Raw genomic sequence first — 12,287 nt, 5'->3', positions numbered from 1 at the left:
AATCCTATCGAAAATTTCAATATTACAAGCCAAGTAAAAATAGTTTTAATTTTAACTAACTGTAAAGCTTTCCTTGTCGATTAACAAAACCCTCGTACATTGCATATTTATTGAATACGAAAATCAGATCGATTGTTCAAGAAGTCATACATTTAACTGCATTCCTAGTTGATCTCTTGTTTTTTCCTTAAATAATCTCTTAAAGAAACAGTATAAATAACGTCTAGAATTAGAAGGAAAACATAAAGCCTTATTAGAAATATTTGTGTCTAACGCTTGGTGTACGTTTTATTAAAAAATATAGTGATAAACAGTGCTGGTATTTAATACTAAGTAGAATCTCAAAAAGTAAAAAGTTTTGAGTCCTTATTTTTAACAGCGCTTAACAAGTATCAATTTGTTAAGACTCATGTCCCAAAACTGATACTTGGTAAGACTCGTGTCCCAAAGCGCTGTTAAAAGTAAGGATTTAAAAAATAATGTCTATAATTTAAAAGGTTTTGAAAGCTACGGAAAGTTTATTATCACCGTCTTTGATAATTAAAGATATATAAATAATGCATAAATATTATTTAATCCTAACAGACATATGCTTTTAAAAAGTTTGCGTTATATAAATTCCAAAGTCGTTCAAGTAAATTAAAACTTGTATAAAAGTGAGTATATTTTATGCATAATAGTTTAAGTTTCATAGTATCATAGAAGCGGCGCCCCAAGACATAAAAAACACATAATAGAATAAAATCAAAGTGCTTGGCATTTAACCCCCTTTCATTCTCAATCAAAGGCTTTAGTATTTTGACATTTACGCTAAGTTTTGACATTTTGACTGCGCTATAATTTACATTGACCCTTTAACAAAAAGCTCTTTTTATTCAGACAAAAATCTATTTTAGATACAGAGTCAATAGTAGACTTTAAAGTTGGTTTTAAAAACAGGGAATTACCATATCTGTCTTTGAAGCTACTTTTTAATTTGTAGCAACAAGCTGGATATTACTTTATTTTTTTAAATATATATAAACTACTATGCTCTTTGAACGATCCACTAATGATTCCTGTGGCGATGAAGTCTTCTGGCTCTTCGCTGCTTCTGTGACACTGTGTGTGTTTCCCCCTCTGTGACCAAGTGTCACATATTTTATAATGCTGATTCAAGAAAGCTGAGGATGAACACGAGTAAATTGCATATCTTCTTAGAAATGCTCCTTAAATGTATTCACGCTTACAAATAAACGGTCTAGATCTTCACATAGGCGATCGGTAACCAATGCTGCGAGGTAAAATGCATTGCATAGCGCGCATCCTTTCCAAACAAAGCGTAGTTTTCGGTACTTATGTATGATTAACGTCTCGGGACGGATGTGCTATTAGGTGGTCCGTGCATTATTAACAGCTGTTAACTCAATTATTTTCTCACGAGATCTCTTCCACTGTTTTAAACACACTATGTGTGGCCTCACTTTTGAGATGCATTGATCTCTCTTTACGATTCTTTGAAATTGTCGTATAAGTGACCTATATATTACAACAATTCATTTTTTCAACTCCTGCCACATGTTGACTTTATTTTAAGCTCTGTTTTTTTTGTCTAAAAACAATCTGCGTTTTTTTAAATTTAGATCTAATAAATTTATATGTACTTAAATTAAACTTGATTAATGATAATTTGTTACTTTGTTTAAGATTATATTCCTTTACTAAAAACAGCTTAACTACTTATTTCATATTATCCAAAGAACAACGGTAATAGAAGCAGAGTCGAACGTATTGTATCATGCAAAGGGTAGTTTTTATGTGCGGTGACAATGGTTGCTTAACGTCTTAATGTTATTTATTGTCCGCGTAATATTTCATATGTTTGTCGCTATTCTTTTGTGGTACTGAGATATTCTTTTCGCTGTGTGATGTGTGAGGTCTTTAATTTTAGTAAATAGATTAATAATTATGTTGTGTGCAACATTTATATTTTCGTTGTTCAAGTGATCGTTATGGTGACCTCTGAATTGTGGCCAACGGCAAAGGGCTGAAATCTTCACAGATCTGAACATGTTTTAAACTAGTTAAAAATATTATGCTGTAGCGACCATACACAGATGACCACGTTTGAAAGAGTCATTGTCTCAAACCCTAAACTCGCGTTAATGACTGATGAAAACGATCATTCATTAACAATTAAGACAAACAACACAATAGCGTAAAGGATTTCGGAGAGCACACAGACCTCGTTACTATCCCATAAATAACACGAGCTTACAGTAAATATTCTCCATCATTAAGAGAATTCTTTTGTGGCGAAATGGTCACGGATATCATAAATCACCAGATTCGTGACCGAAAAATGCAATATGACCTTGGACGAGCGAACGTCGCTTTATAAATGCGTAGACATATTTCTCCGTTCTACGAAGATCGCTGCATATATGCGATTGGCCAGCAAGCTCTGGATATATAAGCCTAGATTCCGATGAGGAGAGTCAGACGCCAGTCACAGACAGAGACGACCTGGAACTCTCGAACGACCATCGCTACAAGAGGAACTGTCTCTTGACACTCGCTGCAGACAGCTACAAGAAACCCGAGGATCGTCCACGGACATCATCCCCTACGCCAGCTTCACCACCGCTCGTCACTAATAATCGTCCGACGCACATATGTAAATATTGCAATAAAAAAACTCTTACTAGATTGCACATTGAGTCTCATTAGCCACTAGGTTAATCACCCCTAGGGTTCCCAAACCCTAAAATGTTCTTGTGTACCTTTTTTGTTAAGTAAATTGAAAGCTAGACTCTATTTATGGGTTGCATTTGAATTCATTTTATATTAAAAAATGATGTGGTAAACAAAATATCTATTTTCGACTTTTATATGATAACGCATTAATTTCTTAATCAACTACTTTTAACGAAGTATTTAACTAACTCCTTGCGTTTATTACCCTAAAACTATTTACTTGCTAAAATAATGGTTCAGAGTTGTCTTTAATATAATTCAACCAAGAGTTAAAATAAAATATTGAACTAAGAAACTTTGTACGTATTCATATCGGTTAACCTATACTTATATTTTATTAATAATTGAGGCTCATATACATTTAAGTCGTTATACGAAATAGGCTACTTTTGTAGTCTCTAATAAACGCCTGCTATTTTATCATGGACTCTCTAATTTTCCCATCAAAACGCCATTGCTTTTTATGAATATTGTATTTCGTCATAGGTTGGGTTTCCTTTCATACTTTTTCCTTTCTTTTTATTCGACCCGTGAGGAGGAGCAGCAGATGCGAATGGTCTCTCGTTATTTATTCAACATTAAAAGCACTCGTAGAGCGGATCGCGTGACACGCTTTTTGATTCCACTTTGCCCCAATTTGAGCTCCTTGGGACACATACTACACACGTGGAGGCGCCACCGCCATAAATATTATATCAAACTATATACGCGCCACCATGAATTGCTGATGGCATACGCCGACGTTGTTAATATGAAATTTAAGGCGTGTAATCCAATAACGGCCCGATTCGACGACAAGCGCTTGTAATATGGATGAATGGTTGTCACTGGGTGGCTACAAGGTTTTATGTGACATGATAAAAAAAGCAATTTAGATCTATGACATTTCAAACAAAAGAGAACCAAAGGTATGTGGTTGTATATATATTCAATTCTAGTCAATAAATCGATAACAAAGTTCGCGGCGGCAAATCTTTCGCGTATAAAAATCTGCGACTAGCGCAAAATCCAATTTGAGATTTTTCTCCCTCTATTTGAAACAGGCTTTTCCGGCCAGTGAAAAACGTGAGTGTTGGTTCTTTGCGCTGATAACATCTGCTAGTAGTTGTTATTCCAGCAATGAAGAAGCCCACTTCCTTGGCGCATAGCCATACGCCTCGATTGTTTATAATGCACTGAGTGCATAAATTCGCTTATCTGCATTTGCAATTTTCGAGCGACTCCTAATAACACGCCATGATGCCAAAACTGGATTTTAACACTTGTTCTTGCTTCGAGCTTTTATTTATGTCTTTAATGCCTTTGAGATAAGACGTTTTGCCATAGCATAAAAACACAGACGCACATGTATCAAACAATAAAATATATTTTAGTTTTTTTATAGAAGTAATAATTTTTGTTATGATGCAGAATCATTGAAAAATTAATATATATGTTGAAACTATTAAGTCAACTGCGTATTATTTTTATTAAAAATAATTTCGCATAGCATCAACGAATAAATATTTATACACATGTATAGTATAAATATGAAGCGACTAAAATAAATAGGGAACATTAAACAGTAGACACACCGTCGTATTATTGTTGGAGCGTCTATGCTTCTGAAACAACAGCGCCCCCCTGGAAGGCGGGTCCAAAAATGGTGACTCCCAACGTGATTTCAACACGCAACCTTCTGACATCGCCAACACCATGATGATTTTTTTTGTGAATAAAGTTCAATCTTAAATGTTTCAACTAGTTTTTGGAGAAAGTTTGTAATGGGGCATTTTTTTTCAGCTTCATCTTCATGAATTTTATAATGCCGTTTCATAGTGTATGCTTTTTTTTATTATTACAGTTTTACAAATCACGCAGACGACAATTACAGAATCTTGCATCTTGAATCTCTTCCCGAAGAGTACGACTTCGTTTAGCTTGTATTTCCAATGTCTTCGCACCACTCTTTAGACTTTGTAATTTAAGGCAAATCAGCTGTACGAGGGGCGGTTACAGTTTTTTGGGATGCGAACAGTATAATTCACATCGATTACCTTGAAAAGGGAAAAACGATCACAAAATGTCACATGCGCCATGAAGACGCGATGTGAGATGCACCATGAGAGGCGCTATGGGGTAACAATGGCAGAGACGAGTCAAGACACATGAGACAAGTTAAGACTCATGAGTCATGACATACGAGACACATCAGCGAATTATCCAGCATCATCACAACAACACATCACGTTGGATCCCAGATGCTCCACAAAATCACAGCCGACAAAAATACAGCTCGACGTGCCAGCGATGACTCTGTTTTCCATTTCAACATTACCGCCTGATAGCAGCATCTACATTTCTTTATATATGTGGTAATTTATATATGTTTATAATATAAACTGTTACCAGATTTTTTTATTTTGGCTGTAAAGTCACACTCTTAACTTGAAATTACGATATCCGAATCCTTGTGAGTTGTAAAGTAATAATTTATATATTTATCAAATTAGCAATTATATACAAAAAATCTAGCAGATAATTGTGGTCGATGAATATTAAACGAAGTATGTTTTTAAAGGCAAAATTTAAGGTAAATTAATGTTCTTTGAGTCAAAATAGCCATAAGCTCATATTCGAGTCTAATATCAAATCCTAATTTATAACTTCGGAATGAAAGTACAGGCGAACTATGTGGCCAGGCCATAGCTATTCGTCGGCTAGGTATTTGCGCGCATCGAGGGTCACGTTGTCGAGGGCGCATTTAAGAAATTGCGAGCATATTTCGCGGTGCAAATTGCGTCCGCCCCGGGCGCTATTTACGAGCGGCGTCTCGGCTTGACTTATTACCCGACGCGAGTGACATTGAGAAAGTGTGGCTCAGGCCTGTCAAACAGGCGGACAGTCACCGGGCCGGAGACAAAAGGCGACTGACGGTTGGCCGGCGACGTGTGATATGTGCTTACAATCGCACGGCGGGACGTGTGCGAAAAAAATATGCGACTACTTAGCAGATTGTTAAGGAGGCGATAAATTTGCCATGTTTTTGTTTTGTCTTAAGAGTCAAATTTGCTAATGTATTTTTTTATAAATTTGTATTTTAAGTGAAATAAATTCATAAGAGTATAAATTATGATGATTAACAAAATAATTTACATTGTCATTGTACAGCCAGGGCAGTGGATTTAAGCTAAAGACTTTTGATTCTACAACCTCTGAATATTAACGCCTCTTATAGATATAATATTCAAGTTAAAATAAATTAAAAATAATAAAAATAAAATCATCGTAGGAGTAATATTTCGTGGGCGCGATCGCATTGGGAGCAATAGTCCGTTCACAAAAAATTTTGCTATTAATAAAAAAATAATTCATAATTAATTTGGTTATATTTTTTTCTAGAAGTAGACCGTAGTATTTTATATTTTTATTTTTTGTGAATAAAGTATTATTTAAGGTGATTGTAATATCTAAAATATCATATATTTTTACACTACTTTTTTATTCAATGTTATGTTCTTTCCTATTATTTAGTACTGATTCATTATAACTCAAGTTCAATTTGTAACAAAAAATCAATTTAATTATTTTTACGATTATTTGTTAGACATAATAAAATTACTTCGCTAAAATTATACTTTTATTTTTCTGCCACAAAGGTTAAAAATTGATGATAAGATTTTAAATTCTTATAAGTTTGTAGTACCGATAATTAAAAATACATACATACTAGGGCAATGATAGATTAATAAATATTTCATTATACAATAAATAATTTTTTAAGACCTTTGTGAATAAAATATGTAATTAAGTTTATTTAAAGCCAAATAATTGTTATCTTTTTAGTCGTAAAAAATATAAAAATGACTTAATAATAGAAATAATCGCATCGTCTAGTTTATATTACACATATGTTAGCCGTGTAATTAATACTAGCAGATTCACAAAACCAATAATTAATTGTTATATGTTTTTATATTAGATAGCTTATTAATTTGCATAACTTACTGATAATTTTATTTAATATAAAAATGTTTGTTGTGATAAAGAATGGGTATTTATGGAAGATATTACAGGTCAAGTGTTAAAATGATAAATTTTGTATTTTGAGGCAAAATAGTTGTTTCAAACCATTTAAAGCGATCTTAAAATATTATATTTATTTGAATTAAAATATATTTTTTAATTTAAACAATTTAAAAAGTATTTTTTTTGTACATATTCAAAAATATAGATAAAAATTCTCGTTATATTTACAGGTTATTTGTGATATTCACACGATTATAGAAATTGAGTCTTATTTAAAGAGAATATGATTATGACATAGATCAAGGATGTTCAATCCTTGAGTTGTATAGCCTGACAGAAAATTGTCAAGGATCGCGTAAATAATTTATTATTTATTTTTTATTGCAACTTAAATTACTAATGGATCGATTACAAATATTCTTTGTTCACAAAAAGTAATAATAAATTATCACAGCTAAGCTTTTAAATTGTCAGTAAACGAATTTTTGCTTAAAAATTAAATTTTTTGCAATATAGTTACCCTTCCCCAAATATTTTTCAAAATATTTGCTAAGAGACGTAAAAATAATACTACCAATTTAATTTAATTGACCAGGAAAGGCGTCAACTCCAAAAGGGGGCGCCATTTACTCATCCTCAGTTAGTTTCAAGCAAAATTAATCTCTAAAAAAAGGTCACTTCGGATATTTTTATTTGTTTAAAAATTTCCAAACCTCTCGCAGCATCTCTAAATGAATCAATATTTCCCGAATGACCTGTTTTTAGATCTTGGGGCACTGAATATCCTCGGGCAAGCTCTGCGGGATTTGAATTTAATAATAAAGTAAATAAAATTAAGAATCTGAAGATATGGAACCATGGTATGTAAAACAATCTTCAGTTGGGAATCTAATTCCGGTATTTTGGATGATTTACGATATATATGAATTCAGGGATAAGTAAATATAATGCTGAAAAATTCGGGATTGATTTTGTGTCAAAAACAATAGAGTTAATCTCTTTACATTTGTAACATATTCGATGCTCGTATAAAATTACTAAAGAATTACAAAAAAATAACATAAAACATTGAGTAATAATGTTTTTTATTCTAGTAAAAAATGCGTCTTGATAAGCATTTTAAACTTTCGTCAATCATAGAATTCACTATAACGTTTCTAATAAAGTCTATACAAAAATATTACAGTTTTACTCTTGCTGTTTTTAATTAAGAAGTATATAAATAATGAGAAGAATTTTCAATAATCCCTGTATCAGCAATGTAAATATAGGGAAGAAATTCTTGGCAATATTTAAAATATCATCCACCAAAAGAAGCTCTTCTTCAAAAATAAATTAGAAACATGCTTTAAAAATAACTTATATATGAAACCAGACAAAATATTATGCTATGGCCATTTATATTCTTTAAATATAGTATATAGATTTTATCAATGTTACTGACAGAATCCACGTGGGGTTTGAACCTAAGTATTTATTTTAGTAGTTACTGACTCGTCTAGTACGATTGACTTATGCTTGATTTAAGTAAATTTATTTACTATCTATCACTCATATTGAGTCATTAATGTGCACATTTTATTAAAGTGAGGAAAAAACATCATATCAAATTATTACTAAAATATAATTTTCAAAGTTATATCCATAGTGTTTTTTATGTTAGTCAGCAAAACATTATCATTTACCTAAAATGATCGCGTGACTCTTAGTTTATCAGCAATTATCACCATAGTCTCTTATAGGTTTACTTGTATCTTTACATTGACATTGCAACTTATTTGGTTTGCCATAATAACTGTTAGGATTTAAACTTAAATATTTTACATAGTTAGTATAGTTAAAAAAATAATATTTATTAGAAAATAAAACTAAGTTTTAAATGATTTTCAAAATCTTAAAATTAAATTAATTGTGTATTCTAAGGTTAAGTGTTGTTGAATTAAGCGATATGAAAAATTTAATAATAACACTTTGTTCTTGGTACTCGTAACGATAGCACGTGTCGTGATAAATATATATAATACAATACAAACTCCATTTGTTTAACTGGTAAATATTTTTTTTGGTCTTTATATTTAGTTCAGTATCCGTGATTTTTGATTTTAGTACATATTAAAAAGATATAAATAGTTGATATATTTATAAAAATATTTCAATGCCAAATAAAAGCCATTTTTATCAGTTTAATGTAAAAAATACTTTTTTTAATAATATACAATATATAATACATATACCTGATATTTCAGTAAGAAATTTTTTCTTATTTTTACCGATCACTTTTAATTTTATCAAACCAATACTTATGTATCAATATAAATTATTTTCACACTGACTTTATTTACTACGAATGTTTTGTTCTACCGAGTCGTTTTCGACTTCGTAAAAATTGTTCAATTGATATAAAACAACCCAATATCTTATATTACAATAAGTAAGAATATGTATATGAAAGTAGCTCCATCATTGTTAATTGCTAGATAGGATCTGAAGACATGTTCATATTGAGACGTAACTAATAAAACATTTAAAAGTCAATAATTATAAGTATATTCATTTTTATTTAATTAATTATTTTAGTATAACATTATTTTTATCCGTACTGAAATGTAATATAACAAAATTATCTGCTTTTACATGATACACTAAACAGTTGTTTAATTTCAATTTTAATCTATTTTTTTGTATACATTTTGACTTACATTTAAATACTCTTTTTTTTAATTTCTAAATGTTTTGTATAATTGACAAAAAAAATATTTAAGCCGCAGTAAATTATTATTAAATTATGGATTTTGAGTACAAAATTTAAAGCTGGTGAGCTCTAAAATCTAATGTATTTTAAGACTTATAATGTAAAAATATTAGTTATAATTTTTGATACTAATGTAAACGATATTTTTATAGAAACTTGTACAAGCAAACTCTGGTATAGACATTTACAAAAGATTGCAAAAAAAATCTACACAATATTGTTAACGAATAGGATAATCTGAAGACGTGGCTCGGTTCGTGTATATTAAATATGCTTATATTATGTTATACATGAAATATATGTAACAACGTTCATTATATATTTCAGATACTTGATACCGATTTTAAAAGAAGATGAGGATTTTTACGCTTTTATTTTATATGTCGATCGCTTCTGATGTGACTTACTCAAAAATGATGTGTAGGTTTAAATTAGAAGATGTAATATGTCACGCTACTAACGATGCTATGAACGATATAAATACCATAAGCCTAAACAGTTCAGATATAGTGGTGAAAAAATTCATCATGAAAAATTGTAAAATTTCGTCAATTGCGGACACAGCATTCGAAAGTTTCAAAATTGATTCTTTCACAGAACTCGACTTGTCATCAAATAACTTAGTGTTGGTTCCAACTCTGCCAAAAATAAAAACTTTGGATTTGAATAATAATGATTTAATAGACATGGAAGAAACCAATTTTGACCTAATGAAAGATACATTAAGGAATTTAAACGTAGCTGGCAATAAGTTGTTTATATATTTAACGACCACAATACCAATTCATAAATTTAAAAATTTAGTCACACTTGATGTATCGCGTAATAATTATTTGGATTTAACTGATGTTATAGGAAATAACAGAATTGAAACACTAAAAATAGGCGATATTAACGACATATCAATTGATGAATATTCATTTGCGAAGTTCAAAACATTGAAAACTTTGCATATGAATGGTTTACGTTTAAGCAATTTCACGGGTTTTTTCAAGCATTTAGAAAAACTCGTGTACCTCGATCTTTCAAATAATTCTATAAGCAGCTTAAGTTTCAACAGTGAAACATTTTCGAAGAATATAATGTTAAGAAAACTTATTCTGAATAAGAACCATTTGATTGAATTGACAGACCCCACTGTGTTATCTTCGCTCAAAAATTTAAATTATTTAGATTTGAGCCACAACTCTTTAAAAACAATAAGTAAAAATTTTTTTGCACAAAATACAAATTTAAAAATGTTATACTTGAACCATAATATTTTGACAAACATAGACCGAATCTTTAAAAGTTTGCCAAACTTGAAAAAAATTGATCTCTCTCATAATAAATTGCAGGAGGTGAGGAATGAATATTTTGAAAAAAATGTGGCTTTAACTGACTTGTTGCTAAATGACAACGAAATCAAGCAGTTACCCCAAGATATGCTTAAGAGCAACAACATATTAAAGGATCTTAATCTTTCAAATAACAAATTATTATATATTACTCAAATCGCATTGCCTAATCTTAGCACATTAAGTCTGAAAAACAACCAATTACAAAGTTTACCGCAAAATTTATTTATAGGAAATCAGAAATTAAGAAATTTAGATGTATCGTGTAATCTGCTAACGTATTTACCTAAAAACTTTTTTAATATTGAAAAATTTGCCCGCATGATATATTTGGACAAAAATCCATGGGACTGCAACTGTTTGCTAGATATTGCGGAAAATGTGAAAAATTCTTCTACAAAAGTAAATAAAGATAGTTCATCAAATTTGTTAAACGGTAAAGAAATTTCTTGTGTAGACCATACCAATTCACATTGCACAGAATATTTTGATCCTAATCAAAGACTTCTAGATCTATGGAAAAGTGATGTAAAAATTTGTATTTAAATTGTATATAAATATATATTTTAGAAACACAATTACTTTTATTTTTAATATATTTTATTACTATAAATATACTTATTAGCACAGGTCGTGTTAATAATATTATGACTGTCCTTTGCATTATAAGGAACCCTATTCTTTTTATAATTTGGTAATAAGTTTAACAATTAAACATTTATATATAAATTTGTATATAAACTATATATTTACTATAGGTTAAATTTATATTATGGTAATTTGCGAATTATATTATATTATTAATATATAAATATAAGTACATATTTAAAAATGTGTTATATAATACACAATATGACAATATTTTTGATACAAATGTTAAACGCTGGTTTTTAATAAGGGTCTGAATAGCAGTCTGTAACGTCTTCGGTTACAAAATAGGAAAGGATTTTTAGCTATGAGTCACGGCTTGTAAAATTTAATTAAAAAATTTAGAATAATAAAAAATAAAAACAAACATATTTATTATAAAACTGGCGAACGTAATCAAAATATGGTAATTATGCGATCTTTTGCCAAATAAAACCTTTCTCAGAATCAATTTAAAACTGTTATTCCATAAAGATACCAAGACATCAAAAAATAATCGACTTTCACATGTTTCTAAGTGTATAAAAAAATCCTTTCCTTTCGCAGACGCTAGGAAAAATAACAGTTCGGAGCAGCAGCATTTAATTGATCTTAGGTTGTCGAACAGTGCATTGAGATCAGCGCATTACTATTTTTTATGCAGTCGGGCCGCTATTGCAGGCTAGTCATTAAAAATATTCGCAGAATTTATCAATTAAATACCATGTTAATTAAAAACTTTTCTGAAATTTCAATTTTTTACTAAACAAACATTTTTAACGCTTGCTAATAATTTATCTATAGTATAACTACTTGGAAAACTGTTA

General features: G+C 30.2%; 1 protein-coding gene across 1 annotated transcript; it reads left to right on the top strand.

Moving 5' to 3' along the window:
• Nucleotides 1-589: 589 nt before the first annotated feature.
• LOC148226096 (uncharacterized) lies at nucleotides 590-11,411 on the top strand. The gene is made up of 2 exons (XM_088204582.1): nucleotides 590-625; nucleotides 10,492-11,411. The coding sequence occupies exons 1-2, from the start codon at nucleotides 590-592 to the stop codon at nucleotides 11,377-11,379; spliced, it is 924 nt and encodes a 307-aa protein (XP_088060708.1). The 3' UTR covers nucleotides 11,380-11,411.
• Nucleotides 11,412-12,287: the final 876 nt, after the last annotated feature.

The sequence above is a fragment of the Plectrocnemia conspersa genome, unplaced genomic scaffold (genome assembly GCF_051122295.1).
Source record: "Plectrocnemia conspersa isolate PC_06_02 unplaced genomic scaffold, ASM5112229v1 ptg000014l, whole genome shotgun sequence".
Lineage (NCBI taxonomy): Eukaryota > Metazoa > Arthropoda > Insecta > Trichoptera > Polycentropodidae > Plectrocnemia > Plectrocnemia conspersa.
Note: the sequence above shows the minus strand (reverse complement) of the source record. Positions and strands in the feature narration are given on the sequence as shown.

What these genes read in the sequence shown, in the direction of transcription:
- LOC148226096 (XM_088204582.1), top strand. Translation starts at nt 590, where the DNA reads ATGCTTTTAAAAAGTTTGCGTTATATAAATTCCAAA. An exon ending in TGCGTTATATAAATTCCAAA is followed by an intron (nt 626 to 10,491) that starts GTCGTTCAAGTA and finishes GGTTTTTTCAAG; the next exon opens with CATTTAGAAAAACTCGTGTA.